The sequence below is a fragment of the Rhinoderma darwinii genome, chromosome 2 (genome assembly GCF_050947455.1).
Source record: "Rhinoderma darwinii isolate aRhiDar2 chromosome 2, aRhiDar2.hap1, whole genome shotgun sequence".
Taxonomy (NCBI): domain Eukaryota; kingdom Metazoa; phylum Chordata; class Amphibia; order Anura; family Rhinodermatidae; genus Rhinoderma; species Rhinoderma darwinii.
In genome coordinates this window covers 83,456,639-83,477,344 of record NC_134688.1, presented here as the reverse complement: position 1 = coordinate 83,477,344, position 20,706 = coordinate 83,456,639, and the positions used below count along the sequence as shown (strand labels likewise).

The 20,706-nt window shown below is 43.2% G+C and overlaps 1 protein-coding gene across 1 annotated transcript in view; it reads left to right on the top strand.

Moving 5' to 3' along the window:
* The first annotated feature begins 1,049 nt into the window (after positions 1–1,049).
* The window catches only part of RARG (retinoic acid receptor gamma), a 135,503-nt gene continuing 115,846 nt past the window's right edge, over positions 1,050–20,706 (top strand). Inside the window, exon 1 of the mRNA XM_075851832.1 lies at positions 1,050–1,382. Coding sequence (XP_075707947.1) covers positions 1,190–1,382 — 193 coding nt within the window. The 5' untranslated portion in view covers positions 1,050–1,189. The remainder of the gene's footprint in view (positions 1,383–20,706) is intronic.

The window sequence follows — 20,706 nt, the reverse complement described above, 5'->3', positions numbered from 1 at the left end:
TACGCGCCGCTGTCAAAAGATGGCGCGTAAATAGACGCCCGCGTCAAAGAAGTGACCTGTCACTTCTTTGGCCGTAATTAGAGCCGTTATTCATTGACTCCAATGAATAGCAGCGCTAATTACGCCCGTAATTGACGCGGCGTTCAAGCGCCTGCACATGCCGTTACGGCTGAAATTACGGGGATGTTTTCAGGCTGAAACATCCCCGTAATTTCAGCCGTAACGGACGCCCTCGTGTGAACATACCCTTAGCCAATTATATTACAAAGCACTGTATTTGCTCTTACTATTTAAATGAACTTAAAATTACTTTTGCACCCTGAATAAGAAAAATAATATAAAAAATAAGATCCACCAATTGAAGTTGCAACAGGTAAATTGTTTTATGCTTCACAGTATAAAAAATAATAAGTTGTATTCAATGTGCAATATGAAATGTGATGAATATTCTATTGAGTTATTTCTGAGTTCTATAACAGATGTTGCATTTCCAAAGGTGAAAACTTCTAGCATTCTATTCTATTCTTGTTCAAGGCTATAACTACTAGTATAGCAGGTATAGCCGCTGCTATGGGGCTACCACCACTCCTAAAAGACTCATTTCTCGGACTTGGTGCCAATGGTAATCAATGCGCAGAATGTAGCCTCATATCCTATTCCCTTTCCATGGTCACTTGCCGTGGTGGTATTGTTCAGCCCAGATAGAGTGTGTCAAAGTGCCATGTAGAACATGAAACGATGGGACACATGATAAATACGGAATCCAAATGGTATATATTGTAAATATATATATATGTGCAAAAACAATGTATCCTGCATATTATATCATGTTGATTCATTTGTGTGAGGATTCAGGATATCTCAATATCTATGAGTAGGGTTTATGGCATAATGAGTAGGTATAAAATAATTTCACATTCCATAATTGTTACATGTGACTGCAGCGTGGTTATAGTCGCCACTGTATAGAAGCCACTGAAAGTCTTCAAGACATGGATAAAGAATAATACTGATTTATTGATGCTATTTTTCAGGAAGAAATGTGAAAGTCTACAGTGCAAGGTGTGGATCCGAAATCACTACACATATGTCCAGGATGGATTTATTGCAGAATAACTAGAGACCTGTTTGTCTAAAAAGGATCTACTGGGAGTTACACCTTATAAAGCTACTGAGATACAATAAAACCATGGCAAACAGTAGCAAAGAGCGTCTCTGCGGATCTGGTGCTCCACTTGGTCATGTCAATGGCTTTCCTCCTTCTGTTTATCCTTTTGCCTTTAGTGGAGGAATGCGGAACTCCCCACCTTTTGAAATGCTAGCCAATGGCAACTTTTTTCGAAATTTTCCCACTGACCTGCCCAAAGAAATGGCTTCTCTGTGTAAGTATGCAGTTATTTCAATTATTACAAATATTGGAAGGTGTTGCCTTTCCATAATTGTCTTGAAGGGGATTTATTATAACTTGTAAAGTACAGCTATGGCACTAAGAGGTTAATGGGACATCCCTTTTTATGGGACACCCTCTGCCTTAGATGATCCACTACTGAACCTCATTGTCTTTGGTGGGGAAGAGGGGCAGGAAAACCAGTCTGCTCTTGTCAGTAATCTGGCTTTTCTACTTACATTACACATTAATTGACATATTAATGAGGTTTTATCACTTTAGAAATTGATGGCATATCCACAGGATATGCCATAAATGTCTGATAGGTGGGGGGTCTTACTTCTAGGGTGCTTGCATAGCTGTTTCAACTTCCATAGACTCTAGTGGAGACAGACGCTCACATGTACTTCCACCTCTCAGTTGCCTTCTGTATGCTGCATCCACTGCTTTGGCTTGCAGAATAGGTGTCACGTGACCCTTGTCCTCCCAAGGTTGGACCCCCTACCTTTCAGACATTTGTGCATATGCTATGGATATGCCGTAAATGTCTAAAGTGGTAAAGCCCCATTAACCTAATCTATAGTGCAAGGCAGGGGCGTGACTAGGAAAGACTGGGCCCCATAGCAAACTTTTGTCTGGGGCCCCCCCTCCGCTGGGTATCACACAACCCCCCCCCCTTGTAGATAGTTCATCCCTATAGATTCCACCACACAGTGCCCCCCTATAGATAGCACCATACACAGCCCCCTGTAGATAGCGCCATACAGTCCCCCTGTAGATAACGCCATACAGACCCCCCTTGTAGATAACACCATACAGACCCCCCCTGTAGATAACGCCATACAGACCCCCTGTAGATAACGCCACACAGACCCCCCTGTAGATAACGCCATATAGACCCCCCCCCCAAAAAAAACCAGCCTATAGTTTGTCCTACAAAAGAGATGTATCCCCTATCCACAGGATAGGGGATACATGTGTGATCGCTGGCAGCGATAAGGAGAACGGGGGACCGAAATTCCCCCGAAGTTCTCCATGACAATCCTCAGACTTCCGGCGTCTGCGCAGTTCAATAAAAATGAAAGGAGCGCTGGTCACGCATGCACACATGCGCGACCGGTGCGCAAGTCATTTCTATGGAGCTGCAGACAGACCCCGGAAGTCCGAGGTTTGTCATGGAGAAATTCGAGGGACTTTCGGTCCCCCGTTCTCCTTATCGCTGGGCGACCCAGCGATCACACATGTATCCCCTATCCTGTGGATAGAGGATGCATGTCTTTTGTAGGAACAACCCCTTCAGTGGCGTCGCGCTGTAGCAGCTATAGCAGCTATAGCAGCTGCTAGCGGAGCCTCTGGCCATGGGAGGGGGGCCAATGCCGGCGGGTGGCAAGGGCCCCCTCATGCTGCGGGCCCCGTAGCAGCCGCTACAGCTGCTATAACGGTAGTTGCGCCACTGGTGCAAGGTATATCTGGATTCATGAACATGGCAAGGCCATGCGGACATAGCTTGTACATCAGCACGCCTAGAGGCATTTCAATGTCTCAGAGAATCTATAAAAAGAACCACTCTGGAGGTACAGTGTGGGTCTATAGAAATCTATGGGGGCCTTATAATGGATCCATACCACACAAATCTGTAATACTCCAATAAGTATGAGCTATACATCAAGGGTTTCTAGGCCTTAGTTGACGCATGTTGTATTGAGCCATTCTTTTCAAACTGTGATGTGGGCCTCATTGGTGAGGTGCCCACCAGTTGTTGGTGAGGCGCAGGCATTTCTTTGGCTGCACCAATCATTTATCACCATAATTGTGTTGATTTTTTTTCATGTTTTTTGTGTCTGAAAAATGAAATTTAGTTTTTTAAAAATTACATATAATTTTAATTTTGGCATGGACTTTAAACAATGGTGAAGCCCAGGCATCCCTTTGTTTCTGGCTGGTGAGGCCCATTGAAAAAAGTTTGAGAAACCCTTGTATAAAGTATTGCCCCTACATAAATATGAGATATAGAATATGTATTAACCCCTCAATTTCCTGGAACCTACAGTTATTGTTGTTTTAGAGGATGAGGGCGACAAATCTCTTGCAGAATATTTTCGATGGCACTTCGATTACTTAAAATGCCAGTGACAGTATTTCTTTGAGCTCTTGTAGGATGTATGATGGAGCTTGCTTCATTTCTTTTGAAATATCAATAATGGAACCTGCTTGATCACTTACCACATATTACTATATCAAGAAGCAGACCAGAAAGTATGTCATCAGGTATCATTGAGGCCGTTTGAGGTCAATAGCATATCAATAAAAATAGCAGGTTTGTTGAGTTTATTGTGTATTTTAGTAACTTTTTTGCCCTCAGATTACATTATTGTGACGGGGTAACTGAGTGACAGCTCTTGCCTCAGGTCATGTACTACAGAATGTCAGTGGCAGCGCCTGCATTATGATATACAGTAGATCATGTCAGAGGGAGGCGATGCCAATGTCTGGATGTTTTACACAAGAGATATTGTATTGTTCCCTCAAGTCAGCCGCACCCATGGGTGCAGTGGCTCATTCTTGTGAACCTCAACATGTAATTATCTTTGTAATAAGAATAATAATAATAATCAGGAATACATACTCTTGGGCACTCCTGAGGGAGGAGCGAAATGTTCCTGTGTTTTTACTGTTTGCATTCACTTCTGTGTGCTGATGTTTTCAGGCTCTCCGACATCATGAGTATCTATTTCTATTTTTCTCTAATGTGGATTTGTTACAAGTAGATTTGACACTTAAAATAATAATTTATGGTAAAAAGTTCTTCTCTCTTAGAGTGATAATATACAGAGCAGAGCTGGAGTTCCCTCTTATAAAGGTGGATTTTGGCTTTCTGTGGGCCATGTTTTTCTTCATGCTAAGGCTCTATTACACCGGGCGATAATAGGCCGGTGCAGCGAGCGCCGATCAACGAGACAGCGTTGATCAGCGCTCGTTTGCTCCTGTCACACGGAGCTATGAATGGGGACGAGTAGTCGTTACTCCAATCGCTCGTCCCCATACGTTATTATCATATCGGCATGTTACACAGAGAGATGTGCTGCCGAGAACGATAATATTTAACTTTTTAAAAACGATACGATCAGCAGATGATCGAGCGCTTGCTCGTTCATCTGCTGATCGCTGTTTACACAGGGTAATTATCGGCAACGAGCATTCTATAAACGCTCGTCTGCCAGATAATCGCCCAGTGTAAAAACCCCTTCAGTCTTTGCTTTGCCTCTTTTTCCTCAACTCAATAAGTTGCTATGTTACAGAAGCCATTCTTAGCAACTTTGGAGCTTTCATTTTGTCAAAGAGTCACCAAGGGTTTCTAGAAGTACATGGTGTATACTCTCTCCTCCTTTCTTCCCATCTCTGTGGCTCATCCTATTTTTAGGCGTTTCAGGCCTTATTCACACTTGTTTGTGAATCTTGGTCTGTAATACCGTATGCAATATTAAAAGAATATGGTCAGCATTGTTCTAGGTTTGGGCTAGGGCTACTAGTCAAATATTTCAAGTTTGAATTTAATAGTAAAAGACAGCAGCAGGGATACTGAATGCTCTCAGGGCACAAGTGTTTTATTATGTTGATCTGTTGTTGGAGTTGGTGTAAATGCAATTCCCTAATGCACGTGGCTCAAAAATTGTAGATAGAGCTGTGGGAGTGTTCTGAAAATAACATGGAAGTGTTGCCCTGCATATCCATATCCATCGACAGACTACTTTTTGCTACACAGTTTACTGATGGCAATACAGCCAATAGGTTTACTGTAAGCAGGTTACCACTGACAGTCCCTAAACTAGAAGCCCTATATGTAGTTAATGTAATACACCTCTGGCTAAATGGAGCAATTTCAATAAAATTGCACTAGGGATTTGCTCTTTAAATGGTCACTTACTTTTCAACAAACTTTGCATAAATCAATAATAGAAGCGAATATCCCAAAAATTTTAATATATGTTATTAGCGGAATATGCCTCTTTCTATTAGGCCCCCTTCGCTCCTAACTGTTCACTCACTCTGAATTTACTTCTAAATCGATCTTGAGAGATGAGACAGACTATCAGCACACCGAAGGATCAGGTTACATCTGCCTATAGAAGCCTATGAAGAGGGGAGGGGGAGAAGGGAGCAGGAGTAGAGTGAGAGAGACACAGGCAGAGATGTTGCTGCGGCTTCTAGTAAGTGTTATATTTCACCATAGTGCTGAATTCACAGCTACATTGTTCATTACTGATGTATGTTGTCCTCATATGTGTGATAGATAGAGATAGGGGAGCAGAATGTTCTCTTCTCTGTGTATGGGAGACATGATAGCAGTTAGGCTCCAACCACGAGCTCGGATAAAACTGAAAAATGAGAAATAGAGTCTGCAGTGGTGAAAACTGCTAAATAATACAGAATACAGGTCATATAATGGCCAGAAATAGTGTTATTCTTCATGTACACACATATGACAGCTTATTCTGAAAAGTCAGCTGAAATGACAGGTAGGCTTTAAGCAACTATCTATATATTTAGGTAGGGTCAAACACTAAAGGTGAACAAACACTTTGAAGCTGTTTGAGCAATGAATGAAACTATGTACACACCAAATATTTTATTGGCAATGAGTCAGTGATTAGTATTTTGTATGCATGGCAGACTGCCGGAGATACTTTCAGTTTTGATAATAACTATAGACATGTGATTGGATCATTTCTTTTCTTTTTTTAACTAGGGGTCCCCAGTACCCTAGTGACAAAAATGGCAGTTCCACCATGTGTGGTTTTAATCAGTTTCTCTGTAAGCTTATTTATTTCCTTCTTATTGTTTCCATATGCTCTTGCATTTTTCTTGGGAAGAACATTTACATACAGCAATGACTCGTATAAGCAAAGACTGGATTTAAAGGGACATGCTGCTGAAACGTGTTTCATTCTACAGCTGTTCGCTGTTTGATATTATATTTTTTTTGCTAGACAAAGCATGATTAGTCAATAATAAACTGAGCACTGATTTTTGATGATGATGACTGCATTAAAAAATTGCAAATAAGCACTTCCATGTGTTATTTCAATATGTATAGACACAACTTTTATTAAGAAAATCTCCAGTCATTACGTGTCATTTTACAATGATAAAACGCTATATGACACAAGATGTAGTTCGACTAAATACTTAGGTTGTACAGGATAAGATAACATGGCCGCTTTCTCGCAAAACAGCCCCATACCTCTCCCCAGGTTGTGTGTGGTATTGCAGCTCAACCCTATTCACTTTAATTAGGCAGAACTGCAAAACCACACATGACCTATGGACTAGTGTGGCACTGTTTCTGGAAGAAAGCAAAAATTGTTTATCTAATACTGTATAATCCCTTTAAATGGAATTGTATACACTTTTTACATTTTATTATGGTTAGGTGACTAGGTCACATGATGCATCGATTCCAGCAGCCATTTAAAAAAATGTCCTACCTTGGGAGGCACTTAGTTGTCATATGAATATGTGTACTCGACAACTAACAGCTGTTTAGGAAAAAAAAAATTAAAGGGGTTGTCATGACTGAACAACGCTTTCTCAAACGGAAGCCAACCCGGTGTTCGGCTGATTGTCACGAGTCCAGTTGCTAGAACTCCTGGCGATCAGCTGATATCCCCAAGGGAAGCGGACGGCCACAAACTTCCCTTAAGGGTATGTTCTTGTTAAAGAAATCCATTCCATATATCTAAATTGGGTTGTTTCTGCAGTATCTGCGTGTGATTTTTACAAACCCTATTCAGATGTGTGGAACAGATTTTCAGTTGCAGAAATTTCTGCAACAAATCTGCCACATATGAACATATCCTTAAGGCCCTATTAGGGCACGTTGAGACGTGGCAGAATTTTTCTGCTGCAAATGTTGGTGCAGATTTGGGTCAATTATGCAACGAATCTGCACCAACATTTGCATATTTGACAGGTAATTCAGACGTTGCAGAAAACACAGCGGACTTGCCACAGATTTCAGTTTTTGCATTGCAAAGGCTGAAATCCGAAGTGAAATTCCGCTTCTTCTCCGCAACAGTCAGTGCATGCTGCGGACTGAAAATTCCGCACCGCAGCCTATGATCCGCAGCAGAGTTTTCCAAAACGTCTGAACTAACTTGCCAGAAAATTTATTGAAACAAATTTAAAAAACGGCCGCTGGAGAATTCCACTGCGGACTGTCCACAGCGGAATTCCACAGCAATTCTGCCACGTCTGAATGTGCCCTTACATCGGCCGATTTTGGCAGGTGCAGCGAGCGCCGATCAACGAGGCAGCTCGTTGATCGGCGCTCGTCTGCTCCTATCACAAGGAGCTATGTATGGGGACGTTACTCCAATCACTTGTCCCCATACATTATTATAATGTCGAAAGCGCGTCTCCCTGTTTACACAGGGAGATGTGCTGCCAACAACGATGATATTTAACTTTTTTAAAACTATACGATCAGCAGATGATCGAGCGCTTGCCCTGTTTACACAGGGCAATTATCAGCAATGAGTGTTCTTTGAACGATTGTTTGCCCGATAATTGCCCAGTGTAAAACCCCTTTAGTCCCCTTGGTTCCCATGTAGCGTAAACGCTGCGGAATGTCCGCAACAAAATTCTGTGCGGAAATTACGCAGCATTTTGGGCTTGTCCACACACAACGCTGCAGAAAAATTTACCTGAAAAAATTTGAGAAGTCTGTGTTCCTTCCTCCAGCGCGGCCTCCTGGGGTGATGTTTCATCCCATGTTACCGCTGCAGCCAATCACAGGCTATAGCGGCGGTCACATGGGATGAAGCATCATCATAGGAGGCCAGCCAGGATGACGTCAGAGGGCCGGCCTTCTGGGATGACGCTTTATCCCATGCAGGGCCGGCCTTAGGCTACAGAGTGCCCTGTGCTGAATTGCCCTTTGGTGCCCCCCACTCATTTATCCTTGTTATATATTGTGGGCAATTGGTGCTTTTGTTTGTGTATTTGTTATGCCGAAAAACGCGTCAAAAATGCTTGGTTTAAGCATCTCATTGACATCAATGGTATAGCGCGCCGTTAGTGCATACAACGCGTTTTGTTTCAAAATCTGTCACGTAAAAAAGGAAGCGTCAGGTCAATTCTTTGGTATGTAAAACGCGCCGAAAATTTGCCAAAAATGCTTCTAGTTTCTATAGTCAAAAAAAGACGCAGAAGTCATGCAAAAAACGCGATGATTATGCGTCAAAAGCGCCTGTAGTTTAAAAATAACTTTACAAAACCACTAGTGTTTTTAACACGTTTACACATTGTTGTTTTTAGCACAGTGTGAACAAGGCCTATGTTTTGTTAAGGGTGTTTTCACATTACGTCCATTTATCATATGCGGCTTTTTTAACCTCCATCTGGTGTATGGGACTGTTTACCATACGTTCTGGGAGCTTTCCCGGTGCATACATTACACGGATGGGCAGGATGTAATGTGAAATTACCTTTAGGGCTTATTCAGACGAACGGGATATACGTCCGTGCAATGCGCGTGATTCTGACGCGCGTCGCACGGACCTATGTTAGTCTATGCTGCAAAAAAGTCACGTCATGTCCGTTCTTTGTGCGTATTTCGCGCATCACGCACCCATTTAAGTCAATGGGTGCGTGAAAATCACGCGCACCACACGGAAGCGCTTCCTTGTGACCCGCGTGATTCGCGCAACAGCTGTGAAAAGGATGAATGAAAACAGAAAAGCACCACTTGCTTTTCTGTTTACAAACATCCAAACGGAGTGTCATAATGATGGCGGCTGCGCGAAAAGCACGCAGCCGCGCATCATACGGGGCTGACACACGGAGCTGTCAAGTGCCTTTTGCGCGCGCAAAACGGCGCGTTTTTTGCGCGGGCAAAACGCACACGCTCGTGTGAATCCGGCCTTAGGCTGAGTTTACATGGGGCGGATACGCTGCATAAAAGAACGCAGCGTATCCGGCCTATGCACCGCAGGGAACTGGGGGGCAGTTTCTCTCATTCCAGGAGACCGCTGCAGCAGCAGTCACATGGGATGAAGCATCATCCTTGTGACCGCTGCTACAGCCTGTGATTGGCTGCAGCGGTCACATGAGATGAAGCGTCAGCCCATTAGGATAAAACACGGATTCCTAGGTAAGTATAATATATTGTTTGTTTTCTGAGTTGTGTTTTTTGCAGCAGGATCGCTGCGAACCCACAGCAAAAAAACACAACTGCTATTTTTTTTGCAGAATTTACCTCCCATTGAATACAATGGAGAAAACCCGCAACAAATAAGGCGCGTTTACGCAAATATAATTGACATGCTGCGGAATAAAACTCTGCACCGCAGGTCAATTTCTGATAGTTTTTTCCACTCATTTACGCAGCGTGTGGAGGAGATTTGTTTTATCTCATCCACTTTGCTGCTACTGTATTTGCTGCGGACTTTCTGCAACGAATTCCATTTCAGAAAATCTGCAGTATTTACGCAACGTGTGAACTGGCCCTTACGCCTCATTCACACGACAGGGTCCGAGTGTCGGCCGATAAAATCCGCCGTTTTGGGCCGTTTTTCCCGGCCGTTTTGCATCCGTTCCGATTCCATTCCGGGCCGTGTTGCCATTTTTAACGTCCGATTTTGACTTGTTTTGCATCCGTTTTTTTCCCTGTCCATTTTAAAATCTAATGAATTTCATTTAAATTTGTTGCCACACACAGCCCTCTGTAGATAATGCCACACAGCACCCTGTAGGTAATGGACAGCGTAGTCACTCACTTCTCCTGTAGCGGAATCCCCGGCCAAGGTGTCGGGGATTCCGCTTCAGAAGCGGAATCCCCAAGACCCTCCTCCTCCTCACATGCACTCTGCACTGTGAGGAGGAGAGAGCGCGAGTGACGGAATACATGGCCATCACTCGGGACACATTCCGGTGATGGCCGTATATTACCCGGCCCCATAGACTTCTATGGGGGCCGGGTAAACGGCTGAAAATAGGGCATGTCCCATTTACTGATGGCCAGGTTTCCCAGGCCGTCAAAAAATCGGTCGTGTGAATAGCCCCATTAGGGGTCTATTGTTCCTAATGCAGCCGGGTGATGGCCGATTTATGAACGGCCGGCACCCGGCCGGGAAAACCTGTCGTGTGAATAAAGGCTTACTCCGTTTTCTCAAAGGCTATCTTTTGTATAACAGAAAAAAATATTAAAACTGCTGTCCACGTGGGCAATGTTGGTACTTTTTATTGGTTCTTATTTAACTCCCACTGTGAAGACCATAAAAAAAAAAGTAAATAGCCAAAATCGCTGTTTTTTGGTCACCTTAGCTCTAAAAAAAATGTAATAAAAAATTATCAAAAAGTTGCATGTACCAAAATATTGTACCAATAAAAGCTACAACTTGTCCCGCAAAAAATAAGCCCTCATACCACTTAGACGAAAATATAAAAAAAAGTTCTGTCTCTCAGAATATGGTGAAACAAATAGTTTTCTTTGTAAAAGTAGTAAAATATAAAAAAAAACCTATATAAATTCGGTATCACCGTAATCTTATTGAGACGCAAAATAAAGTTAAGTTGTAGTTTTTACCGCATGATGAAAGCCGTAAAATCGAAACCCAAAAAACGATGGAGGAACCAGTTTTTTTCCAATTTCAGCCCACAAATAATTTTTTTTCCGTTTCCCAGTACATTATATGGTACTTTAAATGGGGCCAATATAAACTACAACTCATGCCGCAAAAAAAAAGCCCTCACACCACCCTATTGACGGAAAAATAAAAAAAAGTTATGGCTCTAGGAAGGCAGCTTGTGAAAAACATAAAACATAAATGAAAAAGCAAAAAACTTTCTCAGTCCAGAAAGGGTTAAAATAAGAAAGCAGCCCATACTTACCTCGTTCCTGAGTTGGGGGCTCCCGTCACCTCTGTTCTCTGTTTGTATACAGAACGGCTGCAGTGGTGACATCACGTCGACAGTACATCACCGCTGCAGCTGCTCTGTATACAAACAGTGAACAGAGGTGAAGGGAGCCCCAGTGCAGGAACGTCTGGGAAGAGAGAGGTAAGTATAAGTTCTTTTTTATTTTAACTTCTCCTCTACTGGTTCAACAGAATTTTGTTTTTAACCCCTTTAACGTAATGTGTACAGGGTCTAAAAAGGCAACAAATGGTAAATGTGCACTATGGAGGAACTGAGCAATGTGCCCATCTGTCATTTATTAACAGTGTCGTTCGGTGCCACCTTAGTGCCCATTTTCCACTTATTTCCCCTTTAGTGTCCTTATGTTCAGTGCCCCCTTGATGCATATTTGCCATTTACTGCCCCTTTAGCACCCTTTGTCACAGAAGAATAATAAATTTGCAATAAATGGCAAATAGTCATTAAAAGGACACTGAACAGGACACTAAAGGGGCAATAAGTGGCAAATTTGCCATTTTTAGACCCCCATCAGTGCCCCCATACAACCAAAGCCCACAGTCTGACTGACCTGCTGGGCTTCTTACAGTGCACTGTGCCCACTGATGCTGCTCGAGCTGAGCCCTGGGGAAATATCGGTTCATGCCAGACTGTCTTGCACCCTGAGTGATGTCCTCACGCCTGATCATCACTCAGGGCGTAAGATGAGGAGGGCGAGCGGGTGAGCAGTAGTCGCGGCGCGGGGCAGCCAGTATTGAGGTCAGTGAGTGACACCTGACCCACTGGTGCGTGCGGGGCATATTCACCCGCTGGTGCCCCTCTTACAGCATGGCGCCCGGCGCCCTGTGCGACCGCACCGGTCACATGTAGCTAAGGCCGCCATGATCCCATGTGACCGCCGCTGCAGCCAATCACAGGCAGGTGCTGCAGTTTTCCGCACCGGACATTCAGGACGAAAAACTGCACCACAGTTTGGGTATGTGCACACACACTAATTACGTCCGTAATTGACGGACGTATTTCGGCCGCAAGTCCCGGACCGAACACACTGCAGGGAGCCGGGCTCCTAGTATCATACTTATGTACGATGCTAGGAGTCCCTGCCTCGCTGCAGGACAACTGTCCCGTACTGTAATCATGTTTTCAGTACGGGACAGTAGTTCCACGGAGAGGCAGGGACTCCTAGCATCGTATATAACTATGATGCTAGGAGCCCGGCTCCCTGCACTGTGTTCGGTCCGGGACTTGCGGCCGAAATACGTCCGTCAATTACGGACGTAATTAGTGTGTGTGCACATACCCTTTGGGTATGTGCACACACACTAATTACGTCCGTATTATACGGACGTATTTCGGCCGCAAGTACCGGACCGAACACAGTGCAGGGAGCCGGGCTCCTAGCATCATAGTTATGTACGATGCTAGGAGTCCCTGCCTCGCTGCAGGACAACTGTCCCGTAGTGTAATCATGTTTTCAGTACGAGACAGTTGTCTTGCAGCGAGGCAGGGACTCCTAGCATCGTACATAAGTATGATACTAGGAGCCCGGCTCCCTGCACTGTGTTCGGTCCGGGACTTGCGGCCGAAATACGTCCGTCAATTACGGACGTAATTAGTGTGTGTGCACATACCCTTTGGTCCGCTCTTTCTCCCTGCGGTGCACTGGATGGATACGCTACGTGCTTTTACGCAGCGCATCTGTCCTGTGTGAACACAGCCTAATGGTGAATACAAGCAAGCATTTTGTGGAGTTTCAGCTCTATTTAATAACTTACTTATACAGATAGCATAATGCTTTAAAGGCTATGTACACATTTGACCCCATTTATTTAAATATATCAATGATTTATCTATTTTTAAACAACTTTTAAATTGTTGGTTTGTATTTTAAAAAAGTTTTAACTTTTTGAGATACAGCTTCTATGTATCGTGTATACATAGAAGCTGTATCTTGCTGTCAAAGCTGATTCCGTCAGGTCAGATAGACTAACGGCTTGACTGAAGGCTATGTTCACACAGGTCAAATACGCTGCATAAAAGTACACATCGTATTCGCCCTTGTGCCGGCAGGGAATTCCGGCAGAGAAGCCACACCAAATGGAATTCCTGCAGAGAAGCCACACCAAATTGTTGAAAACAGCAGGTAAAAATAAAAGCCTATACTTGCCTATAGCCATGGCGACACGCCCCTCTGACGTCCTGCAGCCCAACTGCCTGGGATGACGTTTCATCCCATGTGACTGCTCCAGCCTGTGATTGGCTGCAGCAGTCACATGGAATGAAACTTCATCCCTGGGGGCCGGGGTGTGCGCAGGAGCAGAGGGATGTGGGTAAGTATAAGTTGTTATTTTTTTCTGAGTTCTGAGCAATTTTTGTGGCTTTTTCACTGCATAAATCGCAACATCTTCTAATTGTTGCGGGTTTTAACTCCCCATTAAATTCAATGTAATACGCTGGGGATTTTCCACAATAAAATCTGCAGTATTTACTCTACGTGTGGAGAACTGAATCCAGCTAATTACGATCACATCTAAGTTCATGATACAGAGTGTTTAGCCATCCGAAATACACCTGAAAATATGCTGTGTAAACTTGGCCTAAGGCCTGATTTACACGAGCGTGTGAGTTTTGCGCACGCAAAAAACGCGGCCGTGTGTCATCATTATGACACTCCGTTTGGATGTTTGAAAACAGAAAAGCACGTGGTGCTTTTCTGTTTACATTCAGAGTTTGACAGCTGTTGCGCGAATCATGCTGTTCGCACGGAAGTGCTTCCGTGTGGCATGCGTGGTTGTCACGCACCTATTGACTTCAATCGGTGCGTGATGAGCGAACAGCGCACAAAGATAGGACATGTCGTGAGTTTTTTTCAGCGGACTCACACTGAGCAAAACTCACGGACTGTCTGCACGACCCCATAGACTAATATAGGTGCGTACGACACACGTGAAAAGCACACGCGTCGCACGCACGTATATCACGCTCGTGTAAACGAGGCCTAAGGATCACAAAGTTTAAGCTGTTGTTCTATCCAGAGTCTCGGTACTCAGGCTGCTTCTGATGTTGTTGAAAAACCAACAAAATCTTAAAGGAGTCCCTGCTACAGACTGTATACAAAAGTATCCACTTCATAGATGAGAGCAGGACTAGGTAGGTATGTACAGGTTTGCTGCCTCTGAATGTAAACAAGTGCTCTCATTCACTAAAAGCAAACACATATACTGAAAATGGTGAGGAAGTGAAACACAAAGTAATTTTCATTTACAGTGATTAAGCTTCATTTATATAAAACTGGAAAACCCTTTAATTCTGCAGTATGGGAATTTACCACTTCATTCAGCGTGACTCACATACCCATGTACATTCTTCTCCTATGTTCCTCACCTCATCAATTTACCTTTCCTCCTCCTACTGTTCTGTTGCCTCATATTCCCCTCCCTGTTAACACTTTTTCCGCGTCTCATCCCCGGCTGGCTGCATGCCGTGTCGGCATATCCTCGGGTGTGAATTACATGCCAGGACAGGCTTAAAGGGGTGTAGACTGGCACTCTGCCCAATTCAACATACAGATCAGGACAAGTACAGGAAGCTGCCTAGTTGCAGGACTGTCAGCCACTCCCAGCTGGCTCCTAGTTGCCTCCCTTCTTGTCTTTTTCATGTAAATTACCCATTTCTAGCATTGAAGTTTAAGTAGCTGCTATATATATATATATAAACATTTTATTTTATTCTTTTACACCAGCAGGCCTCTTGTACTACTAGTTTCTTTTCCTGTGGGGCATTGGTAACATGAGTCATTTTGTGGTTTCACATTACAAAAGTTGGATAAGTTGGATGGTTGGGAATTGAATGTCTATAGAGGAGAAAACTAAGGTTGCTAAGAATTGGAAATACTTATTATCACACAGAAATTGTTCAAAATGTAAAAAAAAATATATATACCTTTCAAGCATCCCTCCCTTTTTTGACTGAAATTCCTTTTTTTTGTTGCTAATAATCAATACATTTGCTATATTAACCCGTTAGTGACCGCCAATACGCCTTTTCACGGCGGCCACTAACGGGCTTTATTCTGATGCATATGCCTTTTTACGTCGCTGCATCAGGATAAGTAAACAGAGCAGGTGAGGGCTTTAACCCCTCAGATGCGGTGCTCAATAGAGTCACCCGGCGATACGATCGCCGAGTGTCTGTGTTTCCAATGGCAGCCGGGGGCCTAATAAAGGCCCACAGGTCTGCCTGGAGCGAATGCCTGCTAGATCATGCCGGAGGCATGACCTAGCAGATGCCTGTCCGTTTTATACGGACAGGCAGTAATACGCTGCAATACAAAAGTATTGCAATGTATTATAATAGCGATCGCAGATTCGCATATTAAAGTCCCCTAGTGGGACTAGTAAAAAAGTTAAAAAAAAGTTTAATAAAGTTAATTTTAAAAAAAATGTGAAAAAAAATGAAAAACCCACCTTTTCCCCTTACAAAATGCTTTACTATTATAAAACCAAAATAAAGTAAAAAAGTTACACATAATTGGTTATCGCCGTGTCCATAACGACCCCGACTATAAATCTATAACATTATTTAACCCGCACGGTGAACGCCGTAAAAATTGTAATAAAAAACTATGGAAAAATTGCTGTTTTCTGTGAATACTGACTTTAAAAAAATGTGATAAAAAGTGATCAAAAAGTCGCATCTACTCCAAAATGGTACCAAAAAAGTCTTCCCGCAAAAAAAAAGCCCTCATACAACTGCATCGGCAGAACAATAAAAACGTTACAGCTCTTCAAATATGGAGACACAATAACAAATAATTTTGAAAAAAAAGCGTTTTTACTGTGTAAAAGTAGTAAAACATACAAAAACTATACAAATGTGGTATCGTTGCAATCATCACAACCCGCTGAATAAAGTTATTGTGTTATTTATATCACTCGGTAAACGGCGTAGATTTAAGACGCGAAAAAGAGTGGCGAAATTTCAGGTTTTTTTCTATCCACCCCCCAAAAAAAGTTAATAAAAGTTAATCAATAAATAATATGTCCCCCAAAATGTTGCTATTAAAAAATACAACTTGTCCCGCAAAGAACAAGACCTTATACAGCTATTTAGACGCAAAAATAAAAGAGTTATAGCTCTTGGAATGCAACGATGGAAAAACGTAAAAAATGGCTTAGTCATTAAGGTTTAAAATAGGCTGGTCATTAAGGGGTTAAATGTACTGTATTTCTCATGGAATTGTCAGACTGGTCATTGGCACCCATTATGTATAATATTATTTCCTTATTTATTTCTATTTGGTACATATAATTTATTGGAGGGCCTGCCTTACGGTAAATGGTGCCCTATGGATACCCTATGTTAGCAACCCCCCTATGGTTTACTGTCATACAGTGTACAAATAACTACACCATACAGTGCCTAATTATCAGCGCCATACAGAATAATGATCAATCACAGTGGCAGTATAAGACTATAATACAGGATATAATCATAAATGATTACCTATCAACAGGACAGGTACTAATTTTCTTATCGCTGGGAACCCCACCGATTGAGAACGGGGAGAACCGAAACCCCCTTTCCTCTTTACTGTGGTCCAGGACATTGAATGGAGCGGAGATCGAGCATGCGCGCTGCTGCTCAATTCAAAGTCTATGGGAATGATGGAAACAGTTGGGTACACTGCTCTGCTTTTTCCGTCCTTTCCATAGACTTTGAATGGAGTGGCAGTGCGCATGCTCGACCACCACCCCATTCAATTTTGTCCTCACTGCTCAACCGGTGGGACCCCCCAGGGATCAGAAAATGATCACTTATCCTGTTGATGGGTGATAATTTATGATTCTCTGAAAAACATTTGTGGTGGTTGCAAGCCTTGCACACCCCAAAGGCCAACCCTGTGTTTTTATATTTTACAGATTATTTTTTTTACTAATCTGCAAATTAGAATAATATTAAGGACATCCATGGTAAATTGAAATCGACTTATTAGGCCGGATTCCGACGAGCGTGTGCGTTTTGCGCACAAAGAAAACACCGCATTTTGCGTGCACAAAAGGCACTTAACAGCTCCGTGTGTCATGATCATATGGTGCGCGGCTGCGTGATTTTCGCGCAGCCGCCATCATTATGACACTTCGTTTGTATGTTTGTAAACAGAAAAGCACGTGGTGCTTTTCTGTTTTCATTCATACTTTTCACTGCTGTTGCGTGAATCACGCGCATCCCACGGAAGTGCTTCCGTGTGGTGCACGTGATTTTCACGCACCCATTGACTTCAATGGGTGCGTGATGCGAGAAATACGCACAAAGAACGGACATGAGGTGAGTTTTACGCATACGAGGCGCGTGAAAATCACACGCGTTGCACGGACGTATATCACATTCGTCTGAATAAGCCCTGAGGCTACATTCGGAGCGTCGGCAACCTCGGATGTGAAAAAGTGCAGTTTTTCACGTTCCGAGGAGCACCCGTGCAGGTTGCGTTGTCACATATCCCCCATAGACTAGAGTCCATGGAGGGAAGCACGACACGCAGTAAAATAGGACATGAATCCGTCCATCACACGGACGAGATACACGCTAGTCTGAATGTGCCCTGAGGCCTGATTCACACGAACGGGATACATTTCCGTGGGATGGCCGTTGTTATTCATGTTATTCAATGTGGCCGTTCACACAGCTGTTGTTTCAACGGACCGTGTGAAGGGTCCGTGGGAAAATAGGACATGTCCTATCTTTTCACGCATCACGCATCCCTCCATCTATGGGGGATGCGTGACATCGCGTCCCGCAGCGCTGAGCACGGATGCACCTCGGACGTGAAAAACTGTAGTTTTTCACGTCTGAGATGCGCAGCATTCGTGTGAATGAGCCCTTAGTTGCAGCTTGCATATTTGCCAACAGTCCTGAATTTTCACAGGACTGTCCCACATATCGGACTGCAAAAGGGACGGTACATGAATTACTCACGGGTCATAGAGCTAACATAAAAGGGCTGCTGTACAGGGTCATATTATATATGGTGCTTTAAGGGTGTTATCTTTTCAGTTGCTCGATACCTTTTTTGTACTTCATTCCCTTTGTGTTCAGTGGTAATGGTGCAAGAATGAGCAGATAGAGAGATAACTGCCCAGACAAAAACAATTATTCCACTAAATTGCAATGATAAAATGACACTTTGAGTGACAATCTAATTTGATTTTAAAAAGGCGACACAAACATATTTATTGGGGTTGTGTTTATTTCTACCTGATCTCAAGGGGATCAATCCATTATAATCAGGGTTACAACAAGATCATTATTTGTCAATAATAAACTGTTCAGATAAGGTCAAAGCCCTTAAAATTCCCCTCTTGCCCCTCTAGTCAGTATTGATGGCTTCCAGTATAAGTAGGCTAACATTTGCCCTCTGGAGACTAGCAGGACACATTTCCTGACACCCTCAGGTACAGAGCCCTGTCCGGTCCTTGATGACCCCATGACCTCGTCATCAGTAGGGTCAGAAAGTGTACCTTCGGGGGCAGTCAGCATTCTTAAGCACATAGACTGTGGCCCATGTGTTTGACAATATTGAAATGTGTTAATATATGAGTAATGTTATCTCCTATTCCTATAAATATTACTTGATATATGAGATATGATTATTTACCATGGTAACTTTTTGTATGTGACAATGTATAAAAATTTTTTTTATATGTGTAAAATAATATCAATTGAGAACATTTACTTTTGGTTGCATGTCAGGATTATCCAATTTGTAGGAACTTTAGTGAGGAACCTATGAAGTCACACTTCTGTTCTGGATCTTGTCCTAATTTACCCACCGGAAAGGTACTTCACACGTTAAAAAGGATGGGAGTTTTCCATAGTAAGATATGGTTTCAAAAATACCCTTACAATTTAGCTAACAGAACCTATAGCTTGATCTTAATGCGACTGCTTGGCAGCCCCATAGAAATGAATGGAGCGGTGGCCGAGCATGCGTACTACCACTCCATTCATATGGGGCTCCAAGGAACGGCACAGTAAGCCCGCTCTTGTGATCATTGGGGGGCCCACTGATCAGATATTTATGTAGTCCCCTCTTATGGCTGTTTTTGTTCATCCCAGGTCCTTAAAAACTTGAATAAAAAGAGATTAAAAAGTTGTATGTACTCCAAAATGGTACCAATGAACACTGGTCGTCCCGCAAAAAAAAAACAAGCCTTCACATAGCTCCGACAATGGCGGAAATAAAATGCTATAGGTTCTGGAATGTAGTAAACAAGTAATTTCTTTAAAGAAAAAAAAAGTGTCCGTATTGTATAAAAGTATAATAAGGCTGGGTTCACACGACCTATTTTCAGACGTAATGGAGGCGTTTTACGCCTCGATTTACGCCTGAAAAAACTCCCCTAATACGCCTACAAACATCTGCCCATTGCTTTCAATGGGAATTACGATGTTCTGTACCCACGAGCCTTTATTTTACGATTCGCTGTCAAAAAACGGAGCGTAAAAAGATGCTCCGTAAAAAAAAGTAGCATGTCACTTCTTGAGGCGTTTATTGGAGCTGATTTTTCATTGAAGGCTGGATTCACACTAGGTCATTACGTCCGTAATTGACGGACGTATTTCGGCCACAAGTCCCGGACCGAACACAGTGCAGGGAGCCGGGCTCCTAGCATCATAGTTATGTACGACGCTAGGAGTCCCTGCCTCGCTGCCGGACAACTGTCCCGTACTGAAAACATGATTACAGTATGGGACAGTTGTCCAGCAGCGAGGCAGGGACTCCTAGCATCGTACATAACTATGATGCTAGGAGCCCGGCTCCCTGCACTGTGTTCGGTCCGGGACTTGCGGCCGAGATACGTCTGTCAATTACGGATGTAATGAACTCGTGTGAATCCAGCCGAACACTATGAAAAACGCCTAAAAAAACGTCTGAAAAGAAGCCTCAAAAGAAGCTCCAAATTTCATTCTCAGCTTCAAAAACGCCTGAAAATCAGAGGCTGTTTTCTCTGAAATCAGCTCCGTATTTTTCAGACGTTTTTTGTTAAGCATGTGAACATACCCTATGGGTATGTGCACACGATATCGACAATTACGGCTGAAATTACGGAGCTGTTTTCAGGAGAAAACAGCTCCTGCATTTCAGACGTAATTGCTCGTACTCGCGTTTTGCGGTAATTTGGAGCTGTTCTTATGAAAAACGGCTCAAATTACGTCCCAAGAAGTGTCCTGCACTTCTTTGCCGAGGCAGTCATTTTACGCGCCGTCTTTTGACAGCGACGCGTGAAATTACAGGTCGTCGGCACAGTATGTCGGCAAACCCATTGAAATGAATGGGCAGATGTTTGCCGACGTATTTGAACCGTGTTTTCAGACGTAATTCGAGGCGTAAAACGCCTCGTTTA